This window comes from Dipteris shenzhenensis, chromosome 31, assembly GCF_047967505.1.
Source record: "Dipteris shenzhenensis isolate YYH24624 ecotype China chromosome 31, Dip_SZ_1.0, whole genome shotgun sequence".
NCBI classification, from domain to species: Eukaryota; Viridiplantae; Streptophyta; class Polypodiopsida; order Gleicheniales; family Dipteridaceae; genus Dipteris; species Dipteris shenzhenensis.
Window position 1 is genome coordinate 33,354,606 of NC_141626.1, and position 21,394 is coordinate 33,375,999.

Consider the following 21,394-nt stretch of genomic DNA (forward strand, 5'->3'; position numbering starts at 1 on the left):
TACACTTTCCCGTTTGCTTGTCAAATCAACGCGTCTATTTCGTCCATCCCAGAGTCCAGACTGTTCTCGGAGTCTTTAGCTGAGGTAGTGAGGTAGTGTTTCCTGTAATGATAGTGCCTTCAACCTTGTCCACTCTTGCATCTAATATCATGGTATCAACGAAGAATCAAAATGCGTGCGCACACATCGATTTCTACACAGAGTTGGAGATAGAAAAGTTGAGAAGCCCTTCGCCTTTAAGGGGACAATTAGACTACTACCCACCTAGACCCCTTTCGCTACATTGCTGCTGAACAGTCGTACTTTAACGAGATTGACAGCAATAGACCCTTTACAGAGCAACTTCCATTTTTTAAACATATCGATTCTACCAGAAGTTTCCGAGCGGTGCGCTTACCGCCCTCCGAGAATTCTCTACCAGTTTTGAGCGGAGTCGATCGTATTTAGCCAAAACTACGCCGAAATTTGGCGAGGCTCTCATTCTGTATGTCCTCATTCCGACGTTCATTTTTGGTCATCCGCTAAAACAATTGATCGCGTATGCATCTAATCAGTTAGCTGCCCGTCACAGATAGCGAGTAGCAAGCCTAGAACTATTGACTTAATCAAACTTCAAAGGATAATACAATAGGAGGAGAAGTTTGGGCTTTTCAAGTGCAGCACAGCTGATACTTTGTTGCACTTGCATCTGCTCTCCGCTCTCAAACATTCTGAAGTGATGCAGCGTCTATGAATTGATACTGAGCGCGTGCAGACCGGTTCGGCGCGGTGAACCCTACCAGATGTACTAATTAGCGCTAAAAACAGATGATTGGGTGTGATGCACATAGTATAGATACTAGCATGGACTTCCGTCGAGAGCTTTTGAACAGTCGAGCGACTGAAAAGTGGACGAGTCATGTTAGCATTGTCACTCAACTTGCTGATCTTTTTGACGTGAGTAATGTTTTCTGTCCGATGTATTCGCTTAAGTTAACTTCAGCAATGTCACAGACGTGTTAACGTAGCTTTCTTAGCAGGCAAACTGAATGTAGAAAAGCGCTCTATCACGTATGATTGATTTTACGTCAATTTTGTTGTTGCAGTGTCGCAAGGTCATGTTCGATGTAGGCCAGCCAGGCGAACTCCCTCTAATGAGGGAGTTGACTGCTCTCAAACGGGCTCGGTCTCTCAGGGATCCCTCAACTATATCGAACTGGAAATCATCCTTGTTAGCTGCTCCCTCTTTGAATCCCAGTCGAAAGTCACCCTTAAGAGGTTATAGTGGGAAGACCACGGAAGCAGATCGTACAGCGGGAAGAGGGCAGTTAGTGGAGGGGCAGTTCACAGGGAGCAGTTCCAGACGGGTTCCAAGAAGGGCCACGGTCTCAAAATCTTCACTCTGGTCAGCCTCCTCTAATGACACTAGTGCTCAAAGGAGCTGGGACCTGGGAATTGAAGAGACAATCCTTGAGGACGTAAGGGAGCAACAGGAAGTTTTTGGTGGACTGCGGGGGGAGGGAGCAATACCGTATTTTAAAGGTGAGCATTCTCATCGAAAGCGAGCAGAGTATCCTTATGACGATAAGTTTTGCCTATACAACTGGATGCACCCAAGCAGGGCTACTAACACGGACGGAATTGCTAGTGTGGACGAAACAGGCCACTCTCGGGAGTGGGTCCAGAGGCAAAATAGAAGCATGGATTCGGCTGCAAGAGCGAGAGGTTCGATATATAGTAGACATGATTTTGGTTTTGAAAATCAGGCAGAGGCCAGGAGATCTCTCTTGAAAGACCAAAATAAAACATCAAGAAAAGAAAGTGTCTCTAAGGAAAATGCTCCTATTCTCTCACCTTTGGTTCTGAATTCTCTCGAAGATATCCATAATCCTGGTCACTCTCTATCTTTGTTTACGTTGGAGGGGTCTCATCACGATCAGAATGAATTTTCCAATCGAGGCACGAAAACCCGGCTGTATCGACCACATAGTTCTACCTATGTGGGCTCACGATCATCTACTCCCCTTCCTCCGAAGCCCACAGCTAGATCAGGTCTTAGAGAATTTGTAAGAAGCAGTACCTGGAAGTCTCAAGACTTACTGACAAGCTCAACAAGCACTAGTCAAAGGACAGTCTCACAAAGCTCAATTCCAGGTGTCTGGGAGACATCTTCAAATCGGCTGAATGATGAACTAGATGTCTCTGAGCTGCCTAAAAATGGGTGCGGTATATCCTGCTACTGGTCTAGAAGTCAAAAAAGAGGTAAAGGTTTGCTTGACATTGCTGGAAGGAGTCTCTCGTGTGGTTTGTCAGATTCATCAAGAAGGAAAGGACAATCCAATTCAAATGTTTGTTCAGAGCCACAGCGAGAGTTAGCTGGGCATATTTCAGGTGAGACAGCTCCACCATTGGAATCGGAGCATGTGGAAGCCCTACCCTTACCGACAGAGCCTTCTGCAGCCAGTGATGATGGAGGAGCCTCTTCTGTAGATGAAAGTGAAAGACTTTCAAGCGATCTGAATGGTGAGCTGGGATTGGAGTGTGGAAGTGCACAGACTGGGCTGAGGAATGTAGCCTCTGATGTACAAGACAAGGCTAGGCTTGGCATTTCTCCTGCGGAGGGTAAGGAGCTCACAATATTTGTGGAAAGACCCCGAAGTCTTAGCCAAAAGTACAGGCCTAAGGTGTTTGAAGAGTTAGTTGGGCAAAACCTTGTAGCCCAGGCACTTTCAAATGCCATTTCCAAAGGGAAGATTGCCCCCGTGTATCTCTTTCAAGGCTCTCGTGGAACTGGGAAAACTTCTGCTGCTAGAATATTTGCTGCAGCTTTGAATTGTGTCACTTGTGAAGAGCGAAGACCATGTGGAATTTGCAATGAATGTATTGCACTTGCATCAGGAAAGAGTTCGGATGTCCGAGAAGTGGATGCTGCAAGCAATAATGGAATTGAAAGAGTGAAAGCGCTTTTAAATAGCACCTTTTCCTCTCCCTCCCTCTCCCGATTCAAAGTTTTCATAGTTGATGAATGCCACATACTTACAAACGAAACATGGAATGGTCTATTGAAACTGTTAGAAGAACCTCCAGGAAATGTTGTCTTCATCCTCATTACAACAGATCCTGATAAGTTGCCTCGCACTGCTGTCTCCAGATGCCAGAGATTTCCTTTCCAAAAAATTAAGCAGTCTGAGATTGTCAATAGGCTGCAAACGTTAGCAACTTTAGAGAATCTGGATGTTGAACGAGGGGCTTTGGATTTGATAGCAGCAAGATCAGATGGGTCACTTCGCGATGCCGAGAATATACTTGATCAACTTAGCCTGTTGGGACAGAACATCACTGTGTCTACAATCCACGAGCTGGTTTGTGCCACCATCTTGTCCATTTGTTTTTGTGTCACCCTTCTTTGTGATTTGTTCAGTCAGATCAGAAATTCTGAAGTGCTAAGCATATCAACAATGTTCTTTTCATATTTTTGCATTGCAAAGTTTCTTGGGCATTTTTTGGTATTTGAAGCATTCATATTACCTTGAATGCATATTCGTCTTTCTCTGATCTGGACAGTTTGTATTTCCTTTGCTCATTATTTTGTATCAGAAAGATTTTAATGTGATTTATGAAGCAAACTCCAGGTAAGATGGTTGGGCACCCAGAGTAATCCCATGAAGTTTTAAAATTCAAAGCAGCTAGGTTAACGTGAATCCAGATTGTGGTAGGACATCTTGCTCTGGTCTTCCATACTGTTGTCATTTCTTTTGTATGAAAAATGTGTTAATCTGGTTCTGATGGAAAACTCTGGGTTAGATGTTTGGACACCCAGAATAAATGTTTATGTGTCTCTGACCTCGATAGCTGTAGAAATCTATGAAGTATTAAGGTGTTGAGATGTTAAGAGGTGAACAAAATTCAACTTTCAAGCTTGGTGCATCTTCTTACTAACTGCACAGTGAGTAGGCTGATTGCTATAGATTATGGTATACCAGCATCAACCTGGTGGCAACTACCCAAGCCTCATGATGGGCACCTTCACAAAATTATGCTCTCCTCTCCAAAAATAGACAACTTAGCTTATTTTTTCTCCTTTTTAGCCTTCAAATTGAGTCGTAATATGGCTGCTCGAAAATTGAGTTCTTAGGTTTCAGGAAATCTTTCCATTTTCCAGTCTGCAATCTGGTTTTCCACTTTCACAGCATCTGGGGAATAGTGATTTTGGAACTGCCTTCAAATGCTGACTCATTGGAGTGGCCCTTTCTCAGATCTGGAGCTACTTATACACCTGTCTAATACTTGCTTAGAATACATAACTCTGTTTTCTTTGTTGGATGCAAACCATGAATGACTAAAATACTCATTGCAGGCCTAAAACATGCTTTGCATGAAGGTATCGATTTGGTAGGTTTTGTTTCTCAACAACTTTGACATAAAGCTTTGAAAGTGAACGTGGGCTTGGTGTTCCCGTTTGACGGACTGATTCATGGGTGTCTGAACATCTTGAGAAGTGGACGGACTGATTCATGGGAGTCTGAACATCTTGAGAAGTGTATATTCGTATGCTACTATGTCTATATGCACACATTGCTGTTTGGAGTCAATATATATTTTTGATGGGGCTTCTTTTCCTTTTTTCTGGGTTAGGGGAACTGTTTCAGGAGGAAAAGAACGATCATTGCTGAGAAAAGTTTATTGCCTCACATTTCTAGTGTTTTATTTTTCCTTAGAACTTTAGGCTCCTTGAAGTCCCACTTTCTGAAATGGGGGCCCTTGGAAACACGCTCATGACATTTGAATCAGGGTACCCCGATGTTTGGAAATTTCTCCTTTTATTATACAAGAGGGATAAAAAGTATTTTAGGACGGGACTATACAAGGCCCTTGGAAACATGCTCATGATCTCCTTCTCCTCATCTTCTTATGCCATGCCTCTATTTCTGCACCTCCCGACTGCTCCTATTGCTTTGCCTCCTCTTTTGCACCCCCACCCCCCCCCCCCCCCCGCTTGCTTTCTCTTTCCCCCTCACCTCTTCTTCTTCCTCCCCTCCTCTCCTGCCAAACCGCCTCTACTTCTCTCCTTCTCCGTGCCTGGTTTCTCCTCCTCCTGTGCCTTTTCTAGCTTCTATGCTGGTCTCTAGCTCCAACTACCTACAGTTTCTCCCTAACCTCCACCTCAATCCTTTCTCCTTCTAGCAGCCCCTCCTCTCTCTTTTAGCCCCTCCTAGCAGTCCCACCTCTCTCTTTTATCCCACCCTCTATTCATTTTTCTCAGTCGTGTCGACAGACGGATCTTCATTGGTGTGTGAGGTGGGCTTCTACCTTTGATTGAGGAATGGATCCGCATTTAGTCAATCCTCGACCACTTCCACCAGCCACACGAATCATTATTTTTTGAAAACATGAGTTGCAGTAGCTCAAAAAGGATGTAGAGTTGGAAAGCTCGACCACCCATGGATCCAATGCCTCTAAATCACTGCCCAGGGATTGGATGTTGTCGACCTTACTTGCGGACCTTGCTTCCCACCTTTCCAAAATTCAATTATTGGGACAAGGCTTCTTCTAGGTGGCTTTTGATTCTTCAGAGACTGTCAAGGCTAACCCTTCGGCACTTGGCTCCATAAGAATAGATGGTCAGTTCTATCTTTGTTAGAGTTTCTGGTCTCCCATAGGTTCATCATCAACTTCTCGCTACCATTGGAGCTACTTTTGGAGTGGTCACAGACATTTCTCCCCTCCTTGGTCTGCCCTCCTCTATAATAGAGGCGATCAGGTTTGATAGGGTTCCTAGATTTAGGTTCATTGTCTCTGATCCTAACATCACAGAGGACCACATTATACTTCAATGTCATGATGACTCACTCTTTTTCCAGAGAGTCGAGATCGTAGGCAGATAGGACGAGTGCAAGATTTGTAGGACCTTTGGGCATTTTGCACGAGACTATGCGAGGAAGAAGAATAGACCCAAGAAGTCTTTTGGTGTGGCTTCTTCTCACACTACTCCCTCATCACCTCTTCCTCGTTCTACCTCAGTGGCGTGCACTGCACAATATGTACCAACAAGACATTTAGTACCAATAGTGCATTGAGGACCTCGAGCACACGCTCAACAGCTGTCCCTCATTGGGGGGCGCTTAGAGTGGCAGCTCCTTCACCTTCATATCAAGAGGACAATACTCTTGGTTTTGCCCCCTCACCGGTCAGGGCAATTTGATATTTGTGTCTTGGTTGCGGCTAGTGATGGTAGTGATCCTTTCGAAGTTGCAACCAAAGATGCCTCAGGTGTGACCTTGGATGAGGTAGGTGGTGTTTTGTGTACATATTTTTCTCCAGATACTCGTTATTCGCCGGAGCATTCTCCTTCTATCTCAGCTCCCTAGTCTTCATCTTTGGCTAGAGGGAAGGAGGCTTTTTAGACATCTTCTCCTATGCTTTAGGTAGGGGTTTTACACCTCTATCACAATGTTTGGGCAAGAGGAACTCTTTCTCTCTATTGGCTGCTTTCAAAGAGATTGAGTTCGTACAATCTACTTTTGATGATGCGGTACTTGGTGTTTCTATCAATAGAGCATCATCTTCTAGAGGACTAGGTGCTTTTTCTTCTATAGATTTTTATCCTTTGCACTATTCCACGAGACCTACCATACAGGAGAGATTTGTTTCTGTCACCAGTTCTGGTAAGATCTTCCACTCTTCCTTCCGTTTATGGGGAATGTGAGTTGGAATATCTAGGCCTGGGTAGTGTACCGCATCGTCACTGTAGGTAGCTGATATGGTAACAACTTTATGCATGTGTTATATGGGGATCTATTGACATCCTTTTCATACAAGAACACAAACTGGATGCCATAGATTGGTCAAAGTTAGGTGAACTGCTTACATGTCATACTTTCTAGTCAACAGCTTTGGGCACTCTGGGCACTAGGGGAGGGACATGTATTTCACTTTCTTTCCTAGCCCTTGTGGTTGGGCATGGTATCATCATACCCTCTTGAGCATAGTGGATTATTTTGTTTATTCAGAGACATGAGATTGATCTCCTCAACCTAACTTTCCCCAACAATAGAGGAGATTGTGTCCTTTGTTGGTATGAACTTCTCTCCAAGGACCCTATTGCAAATTCATGGATTATTGGAGGAGACTTCAACATGGTGGGGTTGCCTTTAAGATAAAAAAGGAAAAAGAGAAACTGGCATTTACTCCTTGAAGAGAGCAACTTGAGATGCCTTCTTATTCTAGTACAATGTTAGAGATGCTTGGATGGATGATGCTTGTCACACTTTGCCACATTTGCTCCTGTTCTCGTGGTCGAACAAGAGGTTACAGATGCCTATTCATGCCCGGATTGATAGATGGTATGTTGATGATCGGGCTTTGGATAGAGGTGCCTTAGTATGCATTACTCAAGGGGTCACCACAGTTGATCATTTCCTGTGGTTCTTCTGGTTTTGGAGCCTTGGGCACTGTACCGCTCTGCTATTATTTGGATTCCATATGCCTTGTATGCAAAGGAGGACCTCTCGGAGGTGGTTTTGCAGATATGGGTTTCTCATTTGTAGGGTGGAGTGTCATCTCCTTCACATGTGGCAACACCTCTGTCTGGTGTTTGTGATTTCTACCATACTATTGCTAACACCAGGAGACATGATATTCTCAGGCAAGAGAGGGGTCTCTTTCAACAATCAGCAGCCCTATAAAGGGAGGAGTAGGAAAGGCCTACAGATGCCTGGATTCAAGAGCGATAGCAAGGGCTCATTTGCAAACTTTGTTAGATCAGAGAGCAGACTATGCCTTTCATGCACGAGAATCCTTTTGGATTCAGATGGGAGGAAGAGTCAATAAACATGTCTTCTCTATGCTTGGGCCCAGGTAAGATAGAGAAACTGTATCTCAGCTTATTGACTCAGGCACGGTTTTGCACACAAATCCTGATGCCGTCATGTAGATTGCTACATACTTTTATGCCTCCCTTTTTTCAGCAAATCCTAATTCACCTACCAGAGATGATGCTAGAGATAGGGTTTGGCAGAGTATTCCGGTATTGGTGACACCTTAGATGATAGATTTATTTGATGTCCTTTCACCAATCCGGAATTCAAGACTGCTCTTCACGTCTTACAAGGGTAGATGCTCGGGTTCAAATGGACTTACGACTTTCTTTTCATGGATTTTTAGAATACGAGTCGAGACCTATCACTTTGTATATGAAAATTTCCTGGCTTTTTGAGAAATGGAGACCCATCACTTTGTTGGGAATATTTTACAAAATTCCGACCAAAGCTATCAGGTTGTAGCCCATTTCTTCAGATCTTATTCAAGATACACAGTATCACGACTTTCTCTTCCAAGCCACGTTTTCTGATCACGGGAGTAGCACCATCTTAACCACCCAGCCAAACTGCCAAAGCTCAAAAGCAAGAGAGAGAGAGCTATTTTTGAAATCACGTAATTACCCAATTCTCCATTCTCTCACAAGCTTTGACACCCCAATTCCCTAGATAGATCTAGATGCCATATGTCATCCATATAGGGCCTTACTAATGCAACAGTTCACCCCTCTCTTGGGATGCATTTAATTCCTTGCCCCTAGGCACATTCTTTGCACTAGGCCCCTGGTCTCAGATCTATCTAGTCCGGTGCTATCAGCCCTCACCTAGGACCTTGACATTAATCCCTCCCGATCATTTACATAAAGCGCAAACACATATATTACAAAGATAGATCCTATAAGGGAAATGTCGACTGATTCTTCCGAGGTCATGCTACCTCGGCTAGAGCGTAACATTCCTTCCCTCTTCAGACATCAGCGTCCTCGATGATAAAGTCTGGGAACACTCTCCGCAACTGATATACGGATTCCCAGGTAGCTTCGGATAGAGGCTGACCATGCCATGCAACCAACACCGTGGGTATCTTCCGATTTCGTATTTGCATTGTTCCTCGGTCCAGGATTCTTGTTGGTTTGCGCCTTGCAATATCCTCTATCTCCTGAAACAAAACCACACCTTCGATTAGTGAGTCACCAGTATGTAAAAATTTCTTTAAGCGTGAAACATGAAAAACCGGGTGCACCTTACACCCCTGTGGCAATTCTAATTTATAGGCTACACTGCCTATTCTTTTCAGAATTAACCACGGCCCACAGTATCGAGGTGATAACTTAGCACACTCTCCTGAAGTCAACGACTTCGAGTGCGAAGGAATTCTGAGAAAAACTTTTTCTCCTTCTTCAAATACTCTTATAGACCGATTTTCATCCGCATACACCTTGGCTCTATCCATAGCCTGGCGGATATTAGCTCTCGCAAGTGCTAGCATCTCCCGCATCTGAACTACAAAGTTCGCGGCACTAGGCACTTTCTGAGGTACTCCAACTATAGTTGGATTGGCTGGCCTATAACCATAGTTCAGCTCAAACGGACTGAACCCAGTAGATGAATGTTTCCTGTCATTGTAGGCAAACTCCAACAATGGCAACCACTTGTCCCATGTATGTTGCCTCAATGACACATATGCTCTCAGCATATCCTCTAAAGTCTGGTTGACTCTCTCCGTCTGACCATCCGTCTCAGGATGATCCCCACTACTCATTCCCAACTCAGTCCTTAGTGTCTCAAATACCGCAGTCCAAAAGTGACCGGTAAACCTGACATCTCTGTCTGACACTATGGATCTAGGCAATCCATGCAGACGAAAAATATGTCTAATAAACAAATCCGCTACTTGCGGGGCACTAACAGACTCTCTAGTCGGAATGAAGTGAGCCATCTTGGTTAGACGATCAACCACCACAAGGATAGAATTATATCCTCCTTGTGTTGCAGGTAACCCTACAATAAAGTCCATGGAAATGCTCTCCCACTTACTTAGTGGTATTTCCAAGGGTTGTAAAAGTCCGGGTGGCTTCACCCGCTCGGCCTTACTTACTTGACACGAGAAACACCGTGTCACATATTCATGAATATGCTTTTTCATCTTTGGCCAAAAGAAGTCTCGCTTCACGAGATCATACGTCTTCTCGACACCTGGATGTCCCGCACACGGGCTATCATGGCATTGTCGAATGACTCTCTGCCTGAGATCATTCTGACCAGGTACTACAACCTTGCCATTTCTAACTAGCATACCATCCCTTATGGTATATCTTGCATAAGTTTGGCCTTTTCTGGATGCCAGGTCATCCTTTTCATTTTCCCCGGGTTTTAACACATGAGCCTTAGGCCATAAGCTCTGGACAAACTCGTCCACCTTCTGAGTTTCTTTTATTTCGGTCATTAGAGCGCTCTCTAATACCGTGAAACTCAGGTTGTGCATAATGCGAGATAACGCATCAGCTACCTTATTGTCTTTTCCTCTTCGGTACCGAATCGTAAGATTAAACTCCTGCATGAGCTCTGCCCACCTAGCTTGGCGGCCCCTCAAGTCAGGCTGTTTACAGAAATGTTTCAGAGTATCATGATCCACATCCACATAAAACTCTGAACCATACAGATAATGCCTCCATGTTTTCAAAGCATGGATAACAGCATACAACTCCAATTCATGAGTTGGCCAATTCCTTTGAGAGGGAGAAAGCTTCTTGCTTTCAAAGGCTACTGGCCTTCCCTCTTGAAGGAGGACTGCTCCTACCGCAATGCCACTTGCATCGGTTTCTAGGAACAACGGTTTCTGGGGATCAACTATTTTTAACACCGGTCCTGAGACCACAGCTTGTTTTATGGTGTTAAAACTTTCTTGTTGATTCTGTCCCCAAATAAAAGGTACTTTATCTGAGGTCAGATCAGTCAATGGCGATACTATTCCGGAATATCCTTTGATATGCCTTCTATAAAACTGGACAAATCCCAAGAATGATCGCAACACGCGGTCAGACTCTGAGGGATTGGCCAAGTCAGTATCGCAGCCACTTTCTTCGGATCCATTTCTACCCCTTGTGGAGTAATTATGAACCCTAGATACTCAAGCCTAACCATACACAGTATAGTTTTCTTTTTATTCACATATAGACTGGCTTTCCTCAAAGTACTGAACACTATCCTTAAGTGTTCACGATGCTCAGTAACACTTTTACTGAATATCAAGATATCGTCAATAAAATGTACTACGAACTTTCCGATATACGGTCGTAGTAAATCGTTCATAAGCATGACGAAAGTCGCTGGAGCATTGGTAAGTCCGAAGGGCATTACCAAAAACTCATAATGACCAAACCTGCTTCTAAAAGCGGTTTTATGCACATCCTCGGCTCTAATCCGGATCTGATGATAGCCGCACTTAAGATCTATCTTGCTGAAAATTACGGCTCCATGTAATGCATCTAGCAAATCATCAATCCGAGCCATCGGATACCTGTGCTTGACAGTGATATTATTTAATGCTCTGTAATCTATACAGAGGCGAAACGTATCATCCTTTTTCCTCTTTAATATCACTGGTGAAGCAAAAGGTGAGAAACTTGGTTGAATCTGCCCCAACTTGAGGTATTCTTCCAGTTGCCTACGCACCTCCGCTTCTTCAGTAAAACTCATTCTATAGGGAGGTCTATTTACAGGTTCTGCCCCCGGGATCAGTTCAATCTTATGCTGAACTTTCCGTTCTGGAGGTAACCCATAAGGTAGTTCATCCCTAAAACATTCAGAGAACTCCTCTGTTATAAGATTAGCCAGCTTGGCCATCTCATCACTTTGCATAACATCAGTGCTAGCCGAAGACTCATCCACCGACTCTACCGATGCTGTGCAAAGGTATAAAGACTCTACTTGAGCCTTTCTGATTTCCATCACGGAAACCAACGGTCCCTGAGGTATATCTCTTCCACCTCGCAAGACATAAAGCACATCATTCATCTTGAATTGATATACGTGCTTTTTCCAATCAATGGCTGGATTCTTCCTAGAATGCCACGCCATTCCCAGGGCTATATCCGCATGAGCAAGCTTGGTTATTTCAAAATCAAGCTTCTCAGTATAGTCCTGAATCTGAAGCTCCAACTGGGTAACCCTTTGGTCCCATACTTCAGTTGAACTTCCATCAGCCATCCTGACTGTATACGCATAGTCAGATGGACTTGTTTTCAATTTCAGCCTCTTCACGAGCTTGGAGTTAATCACATTGTGAGTTGACGCTGAGTCAAACAACACAATGACATCATGATTGGCCACTTGCCCTTTCATTTTGATTAGCTCCGTATCATTGAAGGCTGTATACCCCGTTGCTGCGGGCTTAGATAGGATGTTATCAGGTGCACTCGTCACTAACTTAGTAACAGACACACAAAACAAACAAGGTACTAACCTCTGAGAAGATCCCGCTAGCTGAATCTGCATCTCTTCCGCTCTGGGACTTCCCTGCATCTCCACGTCGCACTCTGAGATCACCATCTCAGCCATCCGACGATCTTTATTACGTGGACAATCTCTCCACTGATGAGGTTGAAGGCAACCAAAGCATAAGCCTTCTCTCCTCGCTTTTTCCCTTTGTTCCGGGTTCAAGGGAGACTTAGACCAAGCCCGGGCTGCCATTGGAGTTACTTTTCTCTTCACTCCAATGGTGGTACTTGGTTTAGGAGTTTCAGCCGGTCTCGCCTGCTTGGCTTGACCACTCGGCTGCGAACCACTCCCTTTACTAGTCCACTTCTTCTTAAACCCAGATTTCTTTGGATACCCATACTGGGTTCCGACCTGTGCAAACCCACTTGGCTTGCTGCCCTTGGCATCCTCATAGTTCAAGGCTATAGCTATTGCATCATCTAGCGTGTTCGCGTACTTAGCCCGAACTTCCATTTTTATTCGGTCATTCAATCCAAATATGAAATCTTTCACTTGGATTGATTGAGGCAGGGGTTCATCAACCTTCATTACACTCTCTCGAAACTTATCAGTGTATTCTGCCACTGATAAATTTCTCTGACGCAGGTTCCTATATTGATCCCAAGCTCGGGATGCCTCGTCAGGAGGTAAGAAGTGTTTCCTGAACTCTCTTTTAAACCCCTCCCAGGTAGTGGATGCTATGCCATCCTTTTGTTGCTTAATCCACCACCGATCCGCTGCCTCACTAAACATGTGGGTGGCCTCGCGGATCTTTTTGATGTCATTTCTGATCTCACAAATGGCGAACGCCTCGTCCCATTTGTGTAACCATGTCTCAATGACATCGGAGCTACGGTCGTTCATCCGACCAGAATACTTTTCCGGTCTGTAATTGGCAATAATTGGCACTTTTGCCTTCCTAGGCTCGACCGTATGGACACTAGACTCCGGTTCCATTGGAGCCTTTCCCTTCTCCTCTCGAGAAGGTCTGGCAGACATACTCTGGAGTGTTCTCCTAAGTTCGGACTGCCCTGCATTAGCTTGTAATTGCTGTGCTAACAACTGTTGTAAGGCATCCTCCAACAATGCAATTCTGCCAGATAAGGTATGAGCTACTGGGCGCGATCCCTGCTGGGTCGGCCGGACTCCTGATTCACCAGGGTCCCTCCTGGAAGCCCCTTCTTCTGCTTCCATTTAGTTCAGTAGGCGTTTTGTTTTGGGGTTTCTTTTTTTTTTTTTTTTTTAAAAAAACACCCCTAGAACACTGTAATCAAAAGCTGACACAATTCAGGGTACTGACACTCTGAACACAATTCCCTATACTAGGGAACTCCTGCAACCTGACATGCACACTAATTACGTATCTGACACAGGCATATGCATTTAATCCCGCCTTTCCCTATACTAGGGAAGCTACTGCATTTTACTCTGACTGAAGCCCACCGGCATATTCTCAAGCATAGTCTGTCCTTACTACAGCATTAAATTCTATGCTTACTTGTCGCTTTTCACGCAAACGGAGTATCAGCAACCAACCAGGGAAAAAAACACAGAATCGACAGAAATGACAAAGAACCTTCCTGGTCTATGAATTTTGATCCAAACCCAAAAGGGAAAATAGGTAGGAAGCTCCCTGGAATTCGAGTTCTGCAACCAGCTAAATTCAATCCTTGTTCTCCAGCCTGCGCGTCGCCCTATCAGCGTTGACCGAAGACCAAATATACCACGCTTCCGCTGCGCTCCGTCAGGTCCGCTCAACTGTGCCAATCGTGGGAGGGCTGCACTAGACTCCTCGTCGGATCAACGGCGTATCCCATCCAGGTCTTCCGTTAGATTCCCAAAAGGCATCGCGACACGGTCCATGCTCTACGCCAGGCGATCGCTCGAGTGCCTAGGCACCTTTCTTTTTCAGACGCGTACGTAAAAGAATGGCGAACTGCTATGCTTCGTCGCACGTCAGCACTTTTCGTTCGCTTCCTCTCCTACCCCGCTCCGTGCAGCTTACGCAATCGTAATACCCATTTGACGCGATCGTCAGACGGACCCTTTTCACCCCTCTCTTGGATCGCTCCAACAGCCCGTTCGTCGATTCACCCTTCCTTCCAACCTTCAGCTCTGATACCAAATATCACGACTTTCTCTTCCAAGCCACGTTTTCTGATCACGGGAGTAGCACCATCTTAACCACCCAGCCAAACTGCCAAAGCTCAAAAGCAAGAGAGAGAGAGCTATTTTTGAAATCACGTAATTACCCAATTCTCCATTCTCTCACAAGCTTTGACACCCCAATTCCCTAGATAGATCTAGATGCCATATGTCATCCATATAGGGCCTTACTAATGCAACAGTTCACCCCTCTCTTGGGATGCATTTAATTCCTTGCCCCTAGGCACATTCTTTGCACTAGGCCCCTGGTCTCAGATCTATCTAGTCCGGTGCTATCAGCCCTCACCTAGGACCTTGACATTAATCCCTCCCGATCATTTACATAAAGCGCAAACACATATATTACAAAGATAGATCCTATAAGGGAAATGTCGACTGATTCTTCCGAGGTCATGCTACCTCGGCTAGAGCGTAACACACAGACTGGCTGCGTGCATGGAAGAAGCATAATTGACAACTTTTGGAAGCTTCAAATTGGTCTATGCAAAGTGGTTAGTTCCTTGTCATTCTTCTCTTGGATTTTGAAAAGGTATACAATAGGGAAGATTGGAGCTTTTTCGAGGATACTCTTGCACGCTTCAGATTTTCAGATGCATGGATTGGAGGGGTTTACTCCTTATATAGATCAGCCCACAACCAGGTGCTTATTAGAGGAGAATGGGGACAGAGACTTCTGATTTCCAGATCAGTCCTCCGCCATCACCCCCTTCTTGTATTTATTTGTGTCTGAGGCAATAAGTAGATATTTAGTGATCCCATGTGACCTCATTTTTAGGATATTTTCCCTTAACTCCTAGATAGTGAGCTAGATGATGACATTGCTAATTTTTCTGGATGGCAGTACAGAAAACCTCACATCCTTTACGGCTGCCTTGGATATGTTTTGTATTGCAGTAGGTGCACACATGAATTTGGAACAAATCCAATGGCTTTTAGATCTGTGATGATGACACCCCAGCCTGAAGGGACTGATTTTGGTTTTTGGATCTGTGATGAGGACACCCTTGCTTGGAGGGACTGATTTTACTTGGATCCAGAGGGGTGTGTCTGTAAGACATCAGGGCTGACAAGTTGGTGTGGGCATGTCTCTTTCTCAACAATTAGCCTCATTGTTTTTTGGACCTTAACCAAACTCGACCTTGTTTTTAGGGTCAACCAAGTCCTATTGGCAATGGCATGGATCGTGTCTTCTTTTTGGTGCCATTCTAGGGATTGTGTCACTCAACTATAAAGGAGGCCTCGACATAATAGACCTAGATTTGTAGAGCAAAGCTTTGTTATGTAGGGTGGTGGTTAGAGGACTCTTGCTAGGATGTGAATCTTGAAAAGATTTCTTCCTTCAAAGTATACAGTCCTTCTCTCTCCTTCCTCAGAGTGAAATTGGATGGATAGTACGAGATGGATCTTCACCTGAGTCCATCTCAGACCTCCCTCATACCCTCTTATGGCTGCTATCCCGAAAGCTTGGGCCAACTTCAGGAATACTCTTCAGAGAATTATCCCCACCTCTCAGGAAGAGATTGATGGACATCTTGTCATGTGGAATGATAGTATACACGATGCTCATGGAAGACCACTTGGCACTTCTCATTTTATGCAGTGGTCTAGATGGCAGAGAGGTTCTGTCTCCTCGGTGGGTTCATGAAATATTTTTAGAAGTTTGCCAGATGATCGCAGGCTTCAGGTTGTGAGTCACCTTTGAGGGAGTGCAATGAGAATCCAACAGATTGATGCAGCCATACCCTTGGATTCGGTTTTTCCGCATGACAGGCCTCCTTCTTGGTCTATTTGGTTAGGGGCATTTACGAGAGCAGGGGTTCCTCTTCAGGTCATTGGGTTTTGAGGATCAGACAGGGATTCCTTGATTGTTTATGTTCATCCAGGGGGAAAACTGATGAGGTCTACAAATAATATACTTATGCATTTTCCATTTCAGCCTATCAGGTTCATAGGTGTAGGCTATGTAGAGCAATTCTTTATTGCTTCATGATGGTATCCAGACTCCAACCCAGGTCACATTGGGTTCATGGAGGATTTGACTCTATGGAGGTGTCCCCATAAAGTACTTGCAGTGGGATCCCAGGAAGTGGGAATGGATTGATACAAGGCACCGAGAGAAGACTCTCCCCTTCCTTTGATACACAGTTAGTCATGCGAGGGCGGGAGGAATTGGTTTGGAAACTGGAGGGACTGGCTTGGAAGCAAGAGGTACTATCTTGGAAAGTGGTATGGGCTCAAGAAACTACTCAACAAGATGGTGGGTAGGCAGAGAGGTAGAGTCACACATTTGGATATACATCAGATCGTACGTCAGCTGCTGCTCAAAGGTACTTTTGTCCGTACATCTGGACCATACTTCATGCCGTACAGCTGCTGCTTCAGTTGACAGAAGTGTCAAGCATTTGGCCATACATTAGGACATACCTCAGCTGCTGCTCCAAGTCGTTCATTTGGCAGTGGCTGTACTTTAGGTCGTATAGAGGGTTGTACAGTTACTGCTTCTAGCTTTGAAGGATTTCTGCTCACACTAGGCCAAAAAATTTTACTGTCATTGCTGCTCATTTGGGCCATACACTGGGCCTTAATGGTGTGGGAGAGGAGAGCACACACAAAGGGAGGGATAGGAGACACCAAAAGTGGTGGAGCAAAAGCTACTCCAGCTTATTCCTCTATCATATATATATGAGTATACATGGGCACTGTACAAGTGGGTGGGCACACTGCCCTTTACCCCAACAACCTCCCACTTAAAGGCAGTGTGCCTTTAAGGGAGTATAGTACACATACAATACAATCAGCCATAGGCTGAAAAACAAGATGACTAGACCATCATCCTATGCCCATCGGCACTTTACAATGTGCAAAGTGCATAGAGGATAAGCTGCTAGCAGACATCAGGTTTGCAGGATAGAAAATGACAAGCTGTAGATGCCTGTCAACCAAGATCTCATGCTTGATCTCACTGGGAGAGTGAACTCTCACCACCACATGCTCCTGTGCTAAGTCCATAGCACCCGAACTGTCACTGTGCAAAGAAAATGTCTCTGTACCACCTGTGACCATAAGCACATGCCCTACAATAGACCTCTGCTGGTCTACCCAACCTGCATCACCTGCATGGTGCTCCTGGAAGCATAAGGACCTGATGTCCACAACCGCTTCCCTACTACCAAAATCTGCCATAATCATGCTACCAACTCCCACTGCAACGGAAGCAAGAACCGGAAGTGTAGCCCCAATGGCAAACATGTGAGAACCAAGTCTCAACACAGTCATGGATGCATGAAGTACTATGGCTGCCATATCAACCATAACTTGCTGCTCAACTGATCTGTGATCATCAAACCTGCTGTGTTTCAAGTATGGAGCCAATACAGGCAATGGAGTACTCAATAACTTCCCCCTCTCCATATTGAAACAACCAAGTATCTGACAAACATCATCAAGACCATGCAGCGCCCACTGCAAAGCATCCCTGTCCATAAGGAACCATATGGCAAGTAACCTCAGAAGGATAGCAACCTCCTGAATACTGAGACCATAACCTGTCTCACTGCGCATCACATCCTGAGCTCTCATAACGGTATCAAACCTATGAAGCCAAGCTCAAGGGGATTGCTTATGGCCATGGAGGCACTTACGAAGCAAACACATCAATGATTTCTGCCCATGCGCAATATGACCGGAGTCAATAACTCCAGAAACCACATCTGTCCTAGCATAACCAGCCAATGGATCATACCGGGCATCATTAGCCAAGGTTTCCTCCTCACCATGCATAGCCTCGTCCTCATATGCAAGAGGCACTCCACATCCTGGGAGTAAACTGTAACTGTCCATAGAAGATGCATCAACAATCTCCATAGGAGTATAAACTTGTGGAATACTCGAGACATCTGATCGTCTCTGACCAAAATCAGGAAGTAATCGTGGCTGTCCCAACTTTATAACTTGCTCACCGTGGGAAAAACCTCCCACTCCAAGGGATATGGGCTGTCCCTGCATAGAATTCGGAGGTATCAGTGCACTTATACCCTCCTGGAACACCACTCTCCTGCTATCCACAGTCCTGGGCTGTCTAAACATAGCATCCTCTCTAAAATAGACGTTATGGCTGCGTATCAACTCTCTAGTTGAAGAATCCCATAACCTATAGTCCCTACTGGACTCACTGTATCCAAGGAAGATACACCTCCTCGATCGGGAACCATGAGCATAAGCGTCGCAGCCAAACACACGTAAATGCTCATAACATGGTGCCCTGCCTGTCAAGAAGTCAAATGGCACTCTACCATTTAGAGATCTCCTGGGTGACCTGTTAAGCAAGTATGCAACTGTCTTACATGCCTCAGCCTAATAGCATTCGGTAAGACCTGCATATCGTAGCATGCTACCAATCCTATCCAATAGAATCTGATTTATGCCTTCTGCCAAGGCATCATGAGCAGAAAGAGGAGGAATGGTCAACACCCTCCTGATACCAAGTGTATCACATAGATGCTGAAATCTAGAAGAGGTAAACTCTGCATCACCATCAGTCATCAAGCTCAATAGCTTCTTTCCTGACTGATTTTCAGCATTACCCAAGAAGCGCTGAAATGCATCATATACATCATGCTTCTGCCGAATCGGATAGACCCATATGTATTTTGTAGCAGCATCAATAAATGTCACAAAGTAAGAGGCGCCACCCAGTGAAACAGTAGGCATAGGCCCATAAACTGCACTATGAACCAACTGCAATGGCTCAACATATCTCTCACTGACTGTCTTCCTTACAAAAGAGAATCCTGATTGCTGATCATCATCACAATCATGACATAAAATTTGAGAGACATCCATAACAGGAATGTATCTCAATGTTGTAAGGGCTTCCATACCTGCAGTAGACATATGTCCAAGTCTGGCATACCATAAACTAGCTGATGGCTGCTTACTAATCATAAGCATCTTATCTTGGACACTTGATACATGCAATGCATAAGAGAATCCAACCCGTGATCCCCTAGCCATAACCAGATTGCCTCTAGCAATCTTTCATGCATGATCACCCAAAGAGACATGATAACTTGCCTCAACCAACTGTCCAGTATTGATCTTGCTCGTAGCAAGTCCTGGTATATGTCTAACCCTTTGCAGAACAAGAATAGAGCCACTAGGCATAACAAGGTGGATATCCCCATAACCATAGACATCCGTAGAATGATCAATGCCCATCAAACCACTCTCCACAATGCATTCCTGATATGCACTTAACCATGACCTATGAGGGGTCATATGACATGAAGCACATGGATCTAACATCCAATCGCCGAGAATGGGTACATCAGTGGCCAAGAAGGAGGTGTCAGACATAGACAAAAAAATGCCTTCATCACTGCTACTGTCAGTGGAAACCCTGGCATCCACGCCTTGAAGCTCAACATGCTTCTTCTCCTTCTTCATGTCATTCTTAACCTTGCTCTTCTTCTTGTATTTTCTCAGCCATTTCCAGCAATACTTTTTCATGTGGCCATACTTTCCACAATAGAAACATCTAACACAAGTCCGAGAGCTAGACTTGCTCCTGGAATTCCCCCTTGAACATGACTTGTTTCTACCAATTGATCGACCTTTGGAGTGCATATCAAGGCTGTATTTCAGCCCATCAGGACATTTCAGCCCATCATGCTGTAACATAACACTATCATGGTCATACATCCGGCATATACGAGTATAAAACTCATATGCATGGTAGTCTACACCCTGTACACCATCCAGTACCTGCAAGTAGACTGACTTCGAGAGTGACGCCTGAATGATAGAGCATGCTTGCTCATCCATGTCATCCCAATCACTCTGTTTAATGCTATTAGGCTTGACACCTTTGCATTGAATGGGCTTATGCTGCCTCTTCTGCACTAACACATTATAAATCTGCTCTTTCCAATACTGAAAGTTTGATCCATCCAACCTCTCAATATCAAAGAGGGCACTACCAGCTGTAGATGCCATATCTGTGGCACAATAGGTCACAACCAAAGAGCAGTATAGTGCAATAGGCAACCCAAATGACCAAAAAATATAGTGTTGTCCAGACTAATCAGGTCTCCAAATAAATTGGCTGATCCAATGCTCAAAAGCACTCAGCCATAAAGAGGCATAAACAAGAATATATGCAGCCTGCCAATGCCTGGCAATCCAGGTAAGAAATGCACTGAACCAAATGAGCAATGCCTGCTCAACCAATGGCAATAGGAGCCCAGCTCAACTATCCATAAACATCAGTGCGGCATCCACCAATGCAAATCCATAATGCATCGAAATGGCATTTACTGCATCACCAATGCATCACCTCAAGTGTGCAATCCTTTGGCAACAAAATCAAGCATTCACCACTTGCCAAATGTGCCAAAGTGACTTGCCAAAATGCCAATAATGCCCTTGGACTGAAATCACTTTCTGTAATTTACTGTGAGTTCCCAATTCACTGTTGTGCAAGAGAAATTCCTACAACAATACCTCACAGCCACTTTGGGCAAAATAACACGCTGTCCTTGTATTTGAACAACGATATCTTTTCACTGAAAGACCGGATGCCAAAGCTGTAAACAGCAAAGTTGTAGCTGGTAGAAAGATCTACAACTTGTTAGTTGACCTCAAGAGCAAAATCCCTGTGGATTCTCAAATATTCTCACCTGAAAAACAGCTTCCTGCACATTGGTCACAAATAGACAGCAGACTGCAACTTTTTGTGGCTTTGCAGAGGCTGTAACTCCTGCAGCTTATATCGGATCAACTTGCTTCCAAAAGCAAAGTTGTAGTGTGTTCTGTGAACTACAACTTTCCAGTTCGGCACAAAGTGCAATTCCGCACCAGGAAAGAGATATTCAGTCCTGAAAATGACTGTTTTGTCATAAAAACAGCAACAGCAGCTTCCTTGTATGTTTGCTGCCCTTTACAGCACTCATCTG

At 44.6% G+C, this 21,394-nt stretch overlaps 1 protein-coding gene across 1 annotated transcript in view; it reads left to right on the forward strand.

Annotated features, from left to right (window-relative positions):
* Positions 1 to 398: 398 nt before the first annotated feature.
* LOC147881365 (protein STICHEL-like) overlaps positions 399 to 21,394 on the forward strand; it is a 63,411-nt gene continuing 42,415 nt past the window's right edge. Inside the window, exons 1-2 of the mRNA XM_087369667.1 lie at positions 399 to 936; positions 1,086 to 3,341. Of these exons, the coding sequence (XP_087225793.1) occupies positions 808 to 936; positions 1,086 to 3,341 (2,385 nt within the window). The 5' untranslated portion in view covers positions 399 to 807. The remainder of the gene's footprint in view (positions 937 to 1,085; positions 3,342 to 21,394) is intronic.